We start from the raw sequence: 16462 nt of genomic DNA on the forward strand, positions 1-16462 counted from the left end.
GAACTTGTCCATAAATGCAACAATTTAGTGCAACTTTGTGAAAAATAAATGCAACTTTCCACGGACTTGACTGCAACAAAAACTTGCCCTAGTTAGTACTCGAGTTCAAGTCATTGTGTTCACTGTCCAGTTTCCAGTCCAAGTCATATTCCATTAAGGTTGTAACCAAGTCACGAGGAGCCGAGTCACGAGCAGAGTTGGATCAATTACATTATTTCAGTTCAATTACAATTACAATTACAATTACTTTCATGCATGTTTCAATTACATTATAATTACAATTACTCCATGCTAAAAATATCAAATTACAATTACAATTACAATTACTCCTTGCATGCTTCAATTACATTACAATTACAATTACAATTGCTGCTGTTGAACATGTAATAGAATAATGATCAATTCAACCGTGCTCCTTGACAACCGTAGCGTCGTAATTAACAACAATTCAAGTATTCATGTTTTATTCATGATACGCAAATACCCGGTAATTAATAAAAGAAAAACGTTTTCGAACTATTCCAGTATGCAGTATGTCGTTGAAAAAAGTATTATAATCATGCACGGGTTGGATTTGCGTATATAGTATATAATTAAAGAAATATTATTATTTTTATCGAGGGACGTTTGAATTAGGATGAGGGGTGAAAACAAAACCGTGCTTTGTCAGATAAGACGTTATATAATATCCAGTGGTCTGGTTAGTTAGACAGACGAAGTAACGATGCAGCATCGTGATCTGAAATCGTATTGTAGATTGCCAACCCACGGATAGATGCGCAAGATGTGAGTAACGGATGAATGCACCGACAAACGTACTGCAGAGCCGGCTAAAAGCAGCAAACTTTATAGTCCTAGAGCTGGCGATTCAGGCGTCCAAATTTGATACATCTGGTCTTTATCGTAAGCTATTGATGCACTAATTCCGAAAATACAAATTAAAATCTCGTCAGGGCAATGTAACTGCTCCAAAATAGCCGTTTAAGGCCGACTGTTCTGAAAAGTGAGAGCGCGGCAGCATGACCACAACAATGACCAATTACTCCCAGCGATTGTTCAGAACAATGCCGATTCCCAGACTTTCACGACTATTTTGGGATGGTACCATTGCCTGGAAATATGCTTTTATTGCGGAATCAGTGCGACACTAGCTTTCGATTAGGACCATACATATCAAATTTCGACGCTTGGATCGTTAGCTATGGGACTATCAATTCTGCTGCTTTTAGCCGGCTCAGCAGTTCGCTTCTCGGCGTATTCAATCGTGAGTCACGTGTTGCGAATCCATCCGTTGGTTAGTAATCTAATAATTGTATACAATGGCAGCCGAGGCCAGCAAAGCGGTAAAAAAATTATTTTATGTTGTGCTTGTCAGGTCTCAATATCAATTTAATGTAATTGAAATTGTAATTGAGCAAAATTTTTGTTAAATTACAATTACAATTACAATTACACAAAATAAAAATGCTCCAATTACAATTACATTACAATTACATTGAAATATGTAATTAATTACATTCAATTACATTACAAATTACAATTGATCCAACTCTGGTCACGTGTCAATTCTACTTATATAGTTTTGAACCGAGTCAAGTCGAGTCATTTTCAATTCATCACCGAGTCAAGTCCGAGTCCAAGTCATCGAGCTGAGGGTCAAGTCCGAGTCATGGTATTATGACTCGAGTCCGAGTCCAAGTCATTGTGTTGACTGCTCAGTTTCCTGTTAAAATCTTGTTGAACCCACTTTTTTGTAACTCTGTTTGGTGATATCGAATGGTTCGCATTTATAATATACTAATTTTCCTCACTTTTAAAAGTTTCTGGTCTGATTTTCGAGTACCAGAATCAATAGACGAAATCCCAATAGTGTGGTTACATTACTATTCTGCAAATTACAATGAAATATCGGTCTTGGTCGTCTGAATCTCTAGTCATATGACTTGGTTCGAGTCATGCGCAATGACTCGAGTCCAAGTCGAGTCAATACACAGATTGACTCGAGTCGAGTCGAGTCCTTTCCGTATTTTGAATAAACGACTCGAGTCAAGTCGAGTCATCAGAAAATCGTGACTCGAGTCCAGGGTTATAATGACTCGAGTCATGACTCGACTCGAGTCAGACTCGGGGCACGATTTTTTGATGACTCGACTCGACTCGAGTCATTTTCTCAAAATACGGAAATGACTCGACTCGACTCGAGTCAATCTGTGTATTGACTCGACTTGGACTCGAGTCATTGCGCATGACTCGAACCAAGTCATATGACTCGAGATTCAGACGGTCAAGATCGACATTTCATTGTAATTTCGAAGAACAGTAAAGTAACGACCTTATTGGGATTACATCTATAGGTACTGGTACTTGAAAATGCGACCAGAAACTGTTAAAAGTGAGGAAAATTAGTATATTTATCAATGCGAACCATCCGATATCACCAAACAGAGCTATAAGAGTGGGTTAACAAGACTTTAACTGAAAACTGAGCAGTCAACACAATGACTTGGACTCGGACTCGAACCTCTGCTCGATGACTTGGACTCGGACTTGACTCGGTGGTGAGTTGAAAATGACTCGACTTGACTCTAGTGAAAACCATAAAAGTGAGAATGACTTATGACTCGGAGCTTTGCGACTTGGTTACAACCCTGCTCGAGTCGGACTCGACTTGGGCGACATCAAATGTCTGGCATTCACATAGACTAATTTTCCCCACTCTTAAGAGTCTCTAGTTTTCAAGTAGCAGCAGTGCTGACAGACGATACCAATGATGTGGTAACTTTACTATTCTTCAAAGTCATAATGACCGTCCGAGTCTCGAGTCGTAGGCTATAAATTGTTCGAGTCATGCACTCAAGTACAATCGAGTCAACGTGTAAATATAATGAAGTCAAGTCGAGTTACATATCATGTGGGGTTGCGCTTGCCTTATTGCCCAAATATCATGTATGGAATATTGCCGGCTGCGCAAATTCAATTTGGTGATAATTATTAGTAATTACCGGAGCTCTACTAGCAAAGAATTGATAGTTAAATAACAGTGCTTTTCATATATCCCAGGGTCGGGCAACTTCTTCGGTCGGCGGGCCTGATATGGCAAAATGAAGTAGCCTACTTGGCGGGCGGGATTATAGAATCGGTACATTAATGGCATATTTATCAACCTATGCAAGGAATAAACCTATGTAATGTAGGGTTGCCATACGTCCGGAATTTCCCGGACATGTCCGGGATTTCAATGTTCAAACTGCGTCCGGGAGGAAATTTTAAAATTTGCTTAAATGTCCAGAATTTTGAAGGGTTGAAGTGGGATCATAATTTTTTCGTAATCAACATAACATTATTTTTAGACATATTTATGCTATACTTGACGTTTTTTTTCGCGCTGCGCGCGTCATTAAGTATCGCAAATATTGATTTTAATATGGGGACTAACGGGGCCTTGCAAAAACTGCAATAAAATACATAATAATAACCTTCATTTACTGAAATAAGACTAATTGTAATCGCATTTATAGGAGAACGGTATTTCCTAGAGTCGTGTAAAGGCTTTATTCAAAGATAGTGGTTCTAAACCTGGCGGGTCGTTTGCCTTTATTCTGGCGTTCGCGTAGATGTTGAACGTATTCAGCTTCCAAAATAGGCTGTGAGTAAGTCTGGACAAAGCTGCTGACCTTTTTTAGTAATCAGCTTATCAAATTTTGAGCTGGACCACGGAACAATTTCAAATTGGAAATGGAGTCGCGATCATAAAAGGTTGGAAATCACCGGATATGTGGCGTTTATATAGTTCAGTGTTGCGCACCGGCATCAGGTGATGAATAATCTTATCGGTGTGACCTGTACATGACTTAACGATGTACAATTACGCTCCCTGCATTTTCGAAGTCATCATCCTCCACCTGCTCTGCCACTAACTCTGATCATGTGGGCGGAGAGGGGATCAAAACTAGAAAGTGATATATGGAAAAACCAATATTATTGACAGAATTCATTCAAAACATTTGACGACCAGATGCATATAGCACGCATCCTAGAAGTTGCATCGATTACCCTATGGTGGGCCCAAGATCAATGTTTATTTGGGCGGAAGGGGCCGAAAAATATGGTTTCGGTCTTCGTTAATGGTTACAACTTACAACACGCAACTATATACTCCTGAACGGGATCGTGACCACCTCTGGGCGATAGGTAAAGCTTTGCTAGCTTGACATCATATTGACAGACAATATGCTCATATTTCATTTGGGAATTCGTTAGTGGGCGCTGACGAGTGTCCGGAATTGGAGCCACAAAAATATGGTAACCCTAATTTAATGTAAAGTTTGAAGCATAGAGACCAATTTATTAACCTAATGTACTTCAATAGCTGTTGAGGTCAATCTGACACCTGTGGGCGATCAAAATTGTCAACAAGTTCTTGGAACTCTGGCTGTACGTCGTATTTATGAACCCATTTGTAAATACTGCACGTGAACATCAGTTATATTGGAACGCAGCCTTGTCTTGGTAATGTTCATGGTTGAAAAGTTTGCTTATAAATGCATGTATGGACTCTAATAGAACAAGTAGTTTCGTGACCATCTTTCTCAGGTTGGCAAACTTAGATTCATTCTGTGGTGCATAAAGTATGTCAATATTTTCAAAAATAGAATTTCACGGGCTTATCACTGAATCTGGAGGGTGCCATTTTCACCTTTATCAAGTTTCATCATCACTAAGAACATATATATTCTATTCTTGAATTTTGGAATACCCGTCAAGTAGAAGCGATATCGTTTCTCGCAATCATAACGCCGTGTCGAAGGCCACAGTTGCAGCTCTGTGGAAAATCCACGATCGTTTAAAACATATATTACAATCACGCAAGACAGCTTCTCTTAAAAAGCCTTGCAGTGAGCAATAACTATGCTCAAATAGGCCTACTTCGCAGTTTTCACGGCACACAGTGAACCACGCTTTCTATGATTCTGCCGACTGCTAAATTAGTCCATTGACGGGCAGGAATTCTGATAAGTGTTTGAATTGGTTGAAATTACATGCAGGTCTTTTACGGCAGCAAAACCTCGGCGGGATTCAGATTACTTGCAGCAGTACAGATATCCGATAAAACTACGGCTGCTTCCGTCAGTCCTTTGTCCCCATGAAGGACGGGTGTACGTTACTCCATGATGGCGGCACGTCAGATCTATATAAGATAGGTGATATCATTGATCAAACCATTCAATAGTCCAATAACTACACTGTAAAAATTATTGTTGTAAAGTACCCTGTAATCAGCTTGTAATGGCGGACTGCAAGCTTGTGGAGGTTGTAAACGCCAAATGCAGGCACATAACAAGCTGTCGTGCTTGTAAATTGACATGCTTCAGAAATGATGTCCAATAATGTACAACGAAGTTTGAACGTATACTCCAGACATACCTCATACATGATGTCAGACCGGCAACGCAGGTCGAACACCCCCGGATATGACCAAGACATGACCCAGACATGACGTTTGAGTTGAAACGAAGTCCAAACTCACCCGGCATGATGTTCGATCTGCAACCCTGTCCGAACATACTCCAAACATTTATTAAACATGATGTCCTGTGTCAACACAGTCCGAACACACCCCAGACTTTTGCCATACATGATGTTCGTGTCTCAAACGAAGACCGCAGCACTCACGCCACACATATCCCAGACATGATTTTCCGGTGACAACGCAGTTCGAACACACATTCGATATGCCCAGACACGAAGTCGTAGTTGAAATGCAGTCTGAACCTACTCCATACATGCCTCTGACATGATGTCCGAGTGTCAACGCAGTTCAAACTCACCCCAGACATGCCCAGACATGTCCCAGACATGATGTCTGAGTGTCAAAGCAGTCCTAAAACACCCCAGATATTATGTTCGATTGGCAACGAAGTCGGAAGCTACTCCAGACATGCCTCAGACATGATATCAGAGTGTCAACGCAGTTCAAACTGACCCCAGACATGCCCCAGACATTCCCCAGACATGATGTCTGAGTGTCAAAGCAGTCCTAAAACACCCCTGATATTATGTTCGATTGGCAACGAAGTCGGAACCAACTCCAGACATGCCTCAGACATGATGTCAGAGCGTCAACGCAGTCCGAACGCACCCCCGACATGACCCAGACATGATCTTTGAGTGTCGACAGAGAATAACGAACAAATCCCAGACATGCCTCAGACATGATTTCCGAGTGACAACACAGTTATAGCACACCACAGACATGCCCTAAACACGATGTCCTAGTGTCAGCGCATTGCAAACTCACCCCAGACATGATGTCTGAGTGTCGAGGCAATCCGTAAACACCCCTGACATGATGTCCGATTGACTACGAAGTCCGAGCCTATACTCCAGATATGCTGCAGACATGCTGTCGGAGTGTCTAAGCAGTCCAAACACACCCCAGACATGACCCAGGTCTGATCCACGGGGGCCAACGCAGCCCCAACATACATCAGCCATACCGCAGACATCATCATTGGTTTATTGGACATGAAGATGATTAAGTGGACACGTAGGCCACACTCTAGTCTTGATGTTCGAGTGGAAATAACACAGCCCAAACGCACCCCAGATATACCGCAGACATGGTTTCCGATTGACAACATAATCCGAACACACCCTAGATACGCCCCAGATTTGATGTCCTACTGGAAACGTAGTCCATAATACTCCATACATACCGCAGGCATACTCAAGACAACAGAAGTATTATGGTCATTATTTTTCATCATTCTTACTTTAATCACAGATCGTTCATGCATATTGTACAAAATAAAGACACGGCCGCGGTTGAACCTTGAACAGTTCGGTAAAAGTCCGCCAAAATGTTGCCTGCCGACTCCTTTCGTTTCGGCTTCAGTGGACAGCAGAAGCTTTGCCGTCAGCTGTAGCGTTTGTTGCAGCTTGAGTCGAGATCATAGTCAGGCCGAATCTTATTGAGGGCTGCTATGTGTCGCGTCATTTGTAGATAGGAAGTGCTAGAGACGTAGTATCTATGTGCAGATTATGAGGTTGTGCATCATTCACCTTTAGTGAGTACTCTTTGACGTCATATCCGGCTTAATTCGTTTTGTGTAGTAGATGGCGCGAATACGTAGTGAGAGTACAGCAGAGCCCGGAAAGTTGGCAAGTTTTTCAGTCAGTATTATCTTATTGAAAGGGATTCCACCGCTGCGATGGCTATATTATATAGCCTATATATTCTTGTGCAGTCGTGCTCAATTGATAACTGCAGCCAAGAGATTGGTACGTAGAAAAATTATATGTGATTTGTTGACTTTGCAGAATATAGAATTAGTCCTGTTTGCTATAGCGGACGTATTCCATGAAGTAGACGATGTCAGCATTGGTTACTGTTACTAAGATGTTGTCTGGGATGGCTGATTCCAACGACGGCCAGTTAAAATTGAATTTAAAGAGAAATTCAGGTAAATTTCGGCCTCACAGGTCTAGTTGATTAATTACTTGGCATATTTGTGTTACAGATGCTTCAAAAGTGACAGATTTGCCTTGTATATGGTCTGTGTAATTCCAATTGATGTGTCAGCATTGTGAATCTATTAATGACACAAAATTGGTAAGATACTCTGCCATCGGATACACTTGATGGTGTAGAATTCAGCACAATTTTATCTTGCAGGTGATATGTCAAAGTGCTGGAGATGTAGGCCTACCCTGTGGTCTGCAAAAGTCAGAACAACGCAACAATGTTTCATCAATCATGACTGATCTCGTAGCCTCTATACTGCGGAAGAAAATGAACAGATGTAGTCGAGTAAGTATTTTGTAAGATATATGTTTGGTGAACGTTTAACAAGATTTTAGCTGTCAATCGGTACTGACTGCTTTCGAAATTGCAAGATGCCTATTCACGACTAATGGAAAATGACTGATAATGACGCTACAAATAAGTTAAAATCTTCGAAAATTGATTGTGACTGTGATGGTTATTTCATGCTGTTTCACTCGGAAAGTGACACAAAGTTGTACCAACGCTACCTCAACTTATTTGAAAAATTATAAGTATTTCATTACTCACTACCCATCAGTGTTATTAGGTACTATTTCCCGAAGCACATTGTGACTTGTGACAACTATAACCTACAAGCTCACACCGTGCTGAGCGCTGAGTGCCGAACTGATATTTGGCGCATTTACGTTGATTTTAATAACATAAAACATGTAAACTTCCATTACGACATTATCCGCCCTCGTATCAAGAACACAGGCAAGTTCAGCTCGGGTGCAGAAAATGGCTGTTCTAGTGATCTATATACTAGTGCAGTGCAGTGGTTATCAGACATGGACACGGATAGTCTGATGGCAAGGAAGGTTATGGCTATTGCTGAGAAAATTTTCAAATGTTAAATTTGAATTATATGCGGCAATAATTAATTATGAGTTGTGGGGCAAATCGCACAGGGCGCAAAATAATTCCCGTCGATTGTGGCTTTGTGCTCCCTTCAGATGCTATGGCCATGTTTTACTCCAGTTCAGCTCTGTTACTTCCACAGCCCAACTCACTGTGTACCAATTTTAGTGCAATGAGGTTGATTATATACGTAAACTTTTTGTTCAGACTTTCTCCGCCAACGCATGCGAGAAAAGAGGCATGTTCAGCTCTAATTCGGAAATATCCAATTCTGAAATTAGTTACGGCTGATGAAGATAATTTTCTTCCGCCATATGTAAGTTTTGAGGCTTGCAGTGTGGAAATATCACACTCTGTCAAATTTGCTACATTTTAGTACTCATGGATAATGAGACTCAACCACAAAATATATAACGAGCATCGGAAAATGAAAGACACAGACGACCCGGTTCTCCTAGCAAACAGAAAGAAGTGTGGACGGACTGGCCCGCGGAGACGGCTTCCTGCTGAAGAATCGCCTACGGCAAGCCCACGATGCAAGAAACCCAGAAGTTCTGATGTTGCGGACGAAGTATGAAACTGCTATTTCAAGGAAGCCTCAAGGTTGAGAACCACTGATTCATATCAATTAAAAATTTCAGGAAATAGAATCGTTGACCAATGATAAAAGTTCAGCTGAACACAAGGCATTCATATTGTCGGATTCGAGTTCGTCAAACCCAGCGAAGGAAGAGCTATTGAAATCCATGAAAGCCACCTTCAAAGGTCGCCGGTCTGACATAGAAGCCTGCATGCCAACTGCTGAAATTCTTATGGAATATCCGCTGAGAGAATCATATTGGGTAAGAAAAATATCATTTGTTCGATTTCTGTTTACTGGTAATTGTTGATGTTTCAGCTATTGGAGGGGATGAAGATCATAAACAATGGTCGGAATATACTGGACAATATCCAAGAAAAAGCAATATTCTCTCAGCACGCGACAAAAATAAACTGGAGTCGCGTGCCAACCAGCATTACAGCTGTGATGGGTACGATGCTTCAAGAATACAAATTATTGGATGTCTCAAAATAAGAATTTTTTTCAGATTCTGTGAAAATAAATTGGATGGTCGGTATGCCTGCAATGTTCAAAGAGTCATACGACAAATTTTTGGTTATAGATCAGGTTCGTACCAAATACATACCGTCATTGCATTACTATGAATATAACCTTGCTGCGATCATTATAAGCCAAGAGTTCGATATATTAGTTAGACAATTAGCTCAGCCCACTTCCGCATTGGCAATGTAATTAACCATTGCTCTGAAGAGGCCAAACACGATCGCTACCAAATACAGAGGCGTATACATGGACGCCTAACGCATTTCCTCGCAGATCGTGTAATACGTGTGAGGATAGCAATACCTCAATATTGTAGTTCAGTGGTTCTCAACCTTTTTGACCTTGCGGCACCCTTTGAAAATTGAAAATAGTTTGCGGCACACTAGCACAGTGGTTCGCAACATTTTTTGACGCCTCTGTAAACTGCCAGAATACTCCATTGTCACACAGGCGGCGCCATGTCTGCTGAATTCAGCCTTTCGAGCACACGATGGCATGACAGCAATTTCGTTTTGTCATATGTACAAACTTCAAATCGAGTCTTATGTAGTATACTGATCATTTCCTACATCCTAGAATTATTTTGCACATAATTTCAAAATTTAGAAGAAATCTCTCACGGCACACCGGTTGAGAACCACTGCTGTAGTTCTATTGGCAGCCACCTGCAGCTCAATTATAGTTCCAACAAACTGGGACGGGGAAATGTGTTAGCTGATATAATTTGATCAACTATACTTTTCAATTCTCATATTCGGCACCTGTAACATAACGCTACGTTGCACTTCGCGCCTACATTTTAACGGCAGTACTGATACGCTACCTAACAATCGCAATGTGGATGGCTATGTTCGTCAAATTTTTGAACGGGACCGTCACTTCCAAGTGGGTTCATTTCTCGCTGGTAATTAGGAAGACGATGAGGATATGCCGAGTAAAGCGAATTCGAGCGGGGTATTGATTGCGGGCGGGACCAATGTTCCCTCTAATTTTTACGAGTCAGCACACACTCACTGCGCGGTTACTTGGACAACAGTACGTAACCACGAAAAAAAAATTTATCACTTCGAATTTTTTGTGCGCAGCTTAGAGGGAACATTGGGCATGACAGCAATTTTGATTTGTCAGATAGAGCCGATTTAGATTAATGATCATTTGCTGTATAAAGACTGGAAGTATTTCGCGCATAATTTCCTATGTAGAAGAAATCTCTTGAAGCACCCTTGCGAGACATAAATTGCACACTAGTGTGTCGCGGCATACCGGTTGAGTACCAGTGTGTTAGTAAGTGCTGTTCTCGTCATTGTTGGACCAATTACACCTGTTTGATAAAAAATTACTCTAGTAGTCGTACTACTCTCATTGCCTTTCAATATACAGATGTACCTTTCTTTTCAGGATGTTTCGGAATCACCAAACCCAATCATACATTTGGACACTGGGAAAAAGATATGGACGGTACACTTTGATGGGATTGAGATTAATGACGTTGTAGATTTTGCATATGCTTTGGCTATCATTCTATCCCTGCATTGGGTATGTAATATCCAATTCGAGCGCAGTGTGAATAACACATTGCATTTCTTATCCATCTGCATTGGCAAAATCAAGGGACTGCGTGTACCATCTGCAGTCACTTCAATCCGTGATAACATGTGATATAGAAAGTGATTCGACTGATTTTACAACTAATGGACATTGATGTAAAGAATGATCAGTTATCAAGAAAATTTAGCTTTTTTGTAGTGCTAAATCACATTTTGAACTGCTCTGAACTTAATTTTTACTCCGCTACTTCTGTAAAGTACAAATAGAAGTGGAATAAGTTAGTATCTGGCCAAATTAACTGTTTCAGAGTACTTGCGTACTTTCCATTCATTTACTATACTACGAGAAGTATCAGCACGTGGCAATTGCTGCCCCTGAGCAATAAATTATGACATTAGGTTTTACCCAAGTTCCCATGCTGAATAATGTGATCTTGCCTTTACTTTGACCTCTTCAATCTTATTAACATAGGTCTCTGATGGCCAAGTCGTGACACTTTTGTTATTGTTCCATACTGTGTTATTATACTGTGCTGACTGCTGGTGTTTCTACTGTTCCTGCTGCATGTGTTGCTTCTGCTTCATATTCATTTGCTGTATACAAAATGCCTGTTCTTTCTATTGATTTGTGAACAATTATGACCACCGTGCATCATGTCAGTTGTACTGTCGAGTACTGCCGGTATCAGGTGCAAGATTATAGGTATGAGAAAGAGAGAGAGCTACAAGCTTATGGTTGTAGTGAGCTTACAGGGTTATGGCTGTAGTGAGCTTACAGGGTTATGGCTGTAGTGAGCTTACAGGGTTGTGGCTGTATAGTGAGCTTACAGGCTTATGGCTGTAGTGAGCTTACAGGCTTATGGCTGTTAGCTTGTAATGAGTTTGCAAGCTTATGGTTGTAAGCCTGTATTGGAAATCACCAGGCTTTTTGTCGTAAATTTACAACAATAATTTTTACAGTGTAGGCTACTTGTATAATTCGCTACATAAGAAGTTTGGATTCAGCGCATGAAGTGCGTCTTACCGTTCTGCTAGAATTACTCGCAAACCCTAGTTTTGTGGAATAAAAGCATGATAAGTTCTTATTACTATGGTGGGTTCCAATCTGTAACCATTCGTTCTCTCGATCCTTGACTGGTATCCAGTGGTCGCCTTGAAGCACACCGTATGCAGGCTTGTTTCGAGAGCAAACCTCCGAGGAATAGCAAAGTCGCCTCCCGTGATGTTCGCAGTAATCTCTTGATGAGGCGTATGTAGCAGTCTCTCCAATGTATCGGAATGCTACGGCTGAAATTAGGATTGTTTTGAAATATCTAAAATGTGTCAAGAAGTCGCTGGAATTTTGTTTTTTTACTAATTGTATACTTTTGGCTCAAAGGGAAATTTTGTTATTTGCAGACGGGAATCCAGCTCATATTGAAAGATAGTTTTCGGATCAAGTAAACTGTCGGCCAAATGCTTCAGTGCGACGAGTGCGTTTTAAAATAATCTTCAAATCATCAGATTTTCATGCACTTGCTAAACCTGCGTTACCCGGGTTTCGCAGGTATCGAACAAGAAAAATTTCAAGTTGCAATACATGGTTGCATGCACTGTACCTCGTAATTATTATGCAGAAATCAGGCAATCTAACACAATTAATTGGGTGTAACTGACACACAGTTTGAGAATACGTGATGATTTTCCTGTCAGTAAGATTTTAAAGGACTGGTGATGCGTTCACGGTAATGAGAATGAGAAATCAATTCGCAATTTCTCAACAAATCGATGTCTGGAGCGATAAGTTGAGATATGGAGAATGGGGAAATTTATAAATAGAAATTAATGCATAACGTGGTTAACACAAGTATATGGGTGGATGTCTTACTATTAGGCAATTACGAATTTAGAGTAAAAGTACAAATATACTATCAATCCCACCCAATTATTCAAAACATGGGCAAACGAGAAACATTGGTTAATCACACCAACCCCTTGACACGTCATTTTATTAAGACACCAAAATGTACCAGGGATGTTACAGCTTGGTCACTATGCCAAGCGGTGTAGCTTGGTAAGATCGTCCTGTTGTTTTGGTAATTTCGCTGGAGGGGTTTCAAAATTCGTATTCTCGCAGCTTCAGCCGAATGACTGCGCGCTTATGCCATAATCCCGACTTAAATTAACTCATGTTATATCGACCTTTTTACGAATATAGATTACGCCCGGTATCGGCTACCCCTGACACGCTAAATGATTTGAGGTGCATTGTTATAATCATGTTTTTTGCAAAAAGTTTTCAAAATGAAAAAAGCTCGAATGTGAATCCAAATTATTTCGTTAATCATTATGAAGTAGGGTAGTTTGGGACAGACTTTATTGTTCTTCAAAATTTTCTCCGCACTGCACACGTATAGTCCGTATCTGGCCCGCGGGCAGTAAAATGCCAAGATCTGCCCTATGCTAATCTACAAGCCTTCGGGGAACCCCTAATTATCAGTGAGTCACAAAAGAAAAGTCTACCACATGTGTGCATACAATATGTGTACAATATATGTAATCTGTAGGCTACTCAGGCAGACTATAACAAACTACCCGTTTAGTTGGTTGATGATCAACTAACTTACGGTTTTTTGAGTAGTTCTAGTTTTGGTTGCGGATTTGGAAAATTGATTACTTCAAGTAGTAGTTCTAGTTGCGGATTTCGAAAATCGGCTACTTCTAGTTTTAGTTCTAGTTCTAGTTAAGAGTTTCAAAAATTGAGTAGATCTAGTGCCAGTTCTAGTTGCGCTTTTTCCATTAGTGTGTACAAGTCTGGGTCCTTCTCATGAACGTGTTGAGTCATATCGCGCATACGCCGTATGCGCGCTATCAAATACCAATACAAAATGCACTTCAAAATCGAAATGACAATGTCTATACGTGTCACCTATAGCTATATACTTACCTGGCTCCGTTTCTATCGTTTCTTTACAACAAGACACGTATCCCTTCCATGGTTTAGCTTCGATTGTGTCTCCTAGCGTAGCGGGGCTTCCCAAACTTTTGTAACGGACACACGGCGTGCCTGTAAATGCGATATAATATCAAAGACAACTCTTCCCTATCTCTGTCAATTTCTATCCGATGGCAGTTCATATCAACAAGATAACAGAAGTTTTATGGTGTAGGACAGGGGTGTCAAACTCAAATTGCGTCGTGAGCCGGACAAGTTAATCGATTCCAAGTTGTTTCTTCATGCCGTTGTTTTTCACTTGAATATTTCATGATCAAGCATATACATAATACTATATCACATACATTACATCAAGGATCATAGGGGTACATTTCTAGAAACACCTCTATCCGCGAGCAATGGAATTGACAAAATGCGATGATTTGCTGGTTGAGTGCAGGTATGAGGCACTAAAACAGTGGCGCTAACGACGATATAACTTGGCATATGTATGCTCCTTTTTTCAGACGCCGTAATCTGGCGATGGCCTCACGCAAGTGTTGTGGGAAAATCAAGAGATTTTGACTGTAAATGGCGACGCTGGAATTTGGTTTAATAATATTAAATCTTTTTCAGGGTTTCTCTGGAGGACGGGAACTTGTGAGTCGGAAGTTATACAGCAGCGTGATCACAGATAATTAAATTATTATAATTTTGTGTAACTAGTATATTCTCAGTGTAATCTGCATATAACGGTTTCGCATTGGAATTTTCGCTTTTGTGGGTAACTGCTTCTTGGTCAATTTTTCCATAAAGCTCTGAACTCAGTGTGCACCTTTTGGTTTTTATGGAATTGGGCGTCAATGTCACTGATTTGTTCCTATAATGATAACTAGAGTGAAACCGTTAAAATGTGGCTTAATCATGTACAACACTGGCTATCTTGAGGGATTAAGTGTCTGCTACAACACACTCTCAACAATTGTTACAAATGCGCAGGATAATTAAATACAAGCATCTTCAACTGCTCAGAACGGCTTCGCGGGACGGATGACATCGTCTGGTGGGCCGGATGCGACCCACGGGCGTATGAATGACAACCCTGGCGCATAGGTAAAGCAATTTCTTTGTTGGTAGCAATATATTTTCTGCATTTCTACGTCCGCTCGTAACGTAAAACGATTGAGGACGATGAATGAGTATACAAACCATATGCAGTTCCTATTGCCAACCATTCACGACCGTTAATCGCTATCCAATGATCCCCAGGAATCACGCCATGCACGAAGTGTGCTCCGTTATGTATTTTCCGGCACAGCTGCTCATAGCTGCAGAGGGCGCTATCCATCTCTTGGCAGAACCCCGCACTGCTATCCCAGGTTAACTTAGATTTGTAGTAGTAAAGCCTTGGTCCTGTCATAATAATTGAAGGCCACCCGTTATTGATATTTAATTGGCATCATAAAGGGGTGGTCTGACATTTCAGCAAGTGGGACAATGGAAAACTGCAATACAACTAAAATAGAAAAATGCTGTCGTGAGACGTAAAGGCTATGCGATTGTACATTGCCATTTCTTCACGGGATGCCGTATGTTCATCGGGTGTCGCATTTGTACCGCGGAGATCAGATGGCAAGCCCAGAGGCTTATGACGATTGGACCGCGCGGTGCAAAGTGTACCTCAACTCACCGGTGTTAACTAGTCTGGACTTTGCTGCTTCAGCTGCTTGTTGTTCTGCGGCTGCTTGTCGCTCTTTAGCCACCCAACGTTCTGAGAGTGTATACATGTATATTTGTAAATAGCAGTGTTGGGATCAAGTCACTACCTTCGAGTCAGGAGTCATTTCGAGTTATTGCACATTTTGACTCGAGTCAAGTCAAGTCAATCGATTTTCGAAGGTGACTCGAGTCAAGTCAAGTCACGAGTAAAGTCACAATTCAAGTCAAATTGCCTTTACGAGATATGAGGCGTGATTACGTCATTGTAGTTTGCTAGCTGTCTGAAATACAGATAGAGTGGTCATTGATTTTGAACCGATGAACGAATATACAGTTAGATATACACGCAAGTAAGGCGCTGCTGTATCGCCCACATATAAGTAGAGCTAATAAACCACGTAAGTAATTGCACAGCCTCAGTTTATAGTTACTAGCCAAAATAGAGAATAGAGAAACGAATTGATAAGATGCAATACATGACCCTTTTGCAAATTTATATGATACAATTCGAGTCAGCGCCAATGGTTGAGGACTATATAAACTATTTTCGAATTCAATTTCAATAAAACAAAAGGTTTGGTTACGTTAAGAATACAGAACAGAAATAGACATTTTGCTATTAAATTACTTTACTATACTATATAGTTTACGACAGCGTAGGCTGTAAGCTTCGATCATTTCGTTTGCGATCAATATATTTGTGATATTTGAGAACAATGGAGGCTCAATAAAACGCACGATCATTGAATGATTGTTCGCTCTCACGGGCA

General features: G+C 40.8%; 3 protein-coding genes across 4 annotated transcripts in view; 2 read left to right on the plus strand and 1 right to left on the minus strand.

Annotated features, from left to right (window-relative positions):
* Nucleotides 1-3978: 3978 nt before the first annotated feature.
* LOC145440458 (uncharacterized) overlaps nt 3979-16462 on the minus strand; it is a 162064-nt gene continuing 149580 nt past the window's right edge. Inside the window, exons 3-7 of one of the 2 annotated variants that reach the window (XM_080318069.1) lie at nt 15664-15744; nt 15183-15386; nt 13986-14105; nt 12149-12340; nt 3979-5188 (exon numbers count right to left, since the gene is read on the minus strand). In XM_080318069.1, the coding sequence (XP_080174195.1) occupies nt 5082-5188; nt 12149-12340; nt 13986-14105; nt 15183-15386; nt 15664-15744 (704 nt within the window). In that variant the 3' untranslated portion in view covers nt 3979-5081. Of the gene's footprint in view, nt 5189-12148; nt 12347-13985; nt 14106-15182; nt 15387-15663; nt 15745-16462 lie in introns of both variants that reach the window. The other variant, XM_080318068.1, reaches the window with a different exon arrangement.
* On the plus strand, nt 6916-9309 carry LOC145440462 (uncharacterized). Its single transcript, XM_080318074.1, has 6 exons — nt 6916-7463; nt 7521-7612; nt 7676-7810; nt 8615-8723; nt 8784-8978; nt 9049-9309. Exons 5-6 carry the CDS (start codon nt 8796-8798, stop codon nt 9295-9297), a joined length of 432 nt encoding a protein of 143 aa, XP_080174200.1. The 5' UTR covers nt 6916-7463; nt 7521-7612; nt 7676-7810; nt 8615-8723; nt 8784-8795; the 3' UTR covers nt 9298-9309.
* On the plus strand, nt 9313-11714 carry LOC145440461 (uncharacterized). Its single transcript, XM_080318073.1, has 3 exons — nt 9313-9438; nt 9496-9575; nt 10911-11714. The coding sequence occupies exons 1-3, from the start codon at nt 9318-9320 to the stop codon at nt 11169-11171; spliced, it is 462 nt and encodes a 153-aa protein (XP_080174199.1). The 5' UTR covers nt 9313-9317; the 3' UTR covers nt 11172-11714.

The sequence above is a fragment of the Botryllus schlosseri genome, chromosome 6, assembly GCF_051294905.1.
Source record: "Botryllus schlosseri isolate E-star chromosome 6, Bs_hap1, whole genome shotgun sequence".
NCBI classification, from domain to species: Eukaryota; Metazoa; Chordata; class Ascidiacea; order Stolidobranchia; family Styelidae; genus Botryllus; species Botryllus schlosseri.

Coding starts and splice junctions, on each gene's coding strand:
- LOC145440462 (XM_080318074.1), top strand. CDS start 8,796: ATGAGACTCAACCACAAAATATATAACGAGCATCGGAAAATGAAAGAC. Junction 8,979..9,048: donor GTTCTGATGTTGCGGACGAA/GTATGAAACTGC, acceptor TAAAAATTTCAG/GAAATAGAATCGTTGACCAA.
- LOC145440461 (XM_080318073.1), top strand. CDS start 9,318: ATGAAGATCATAAACAATGGTCGGAATATACTGGACAATATCCAAGAA. Junction 9,439..9,495: donor CAGCATTACAGCTGTGATGG/GTACGATGCTTC, acceptor AATTTTTTTCAG/ATTCTGTGAAAATAAATTGG. Junction 9,576..10,910: donor AATTTTTGGTTATAGATCAG/GTTCGTACCAAA, acceptor CTTTCTTTTCAG/GATGTTTCGGAATCACCAAA.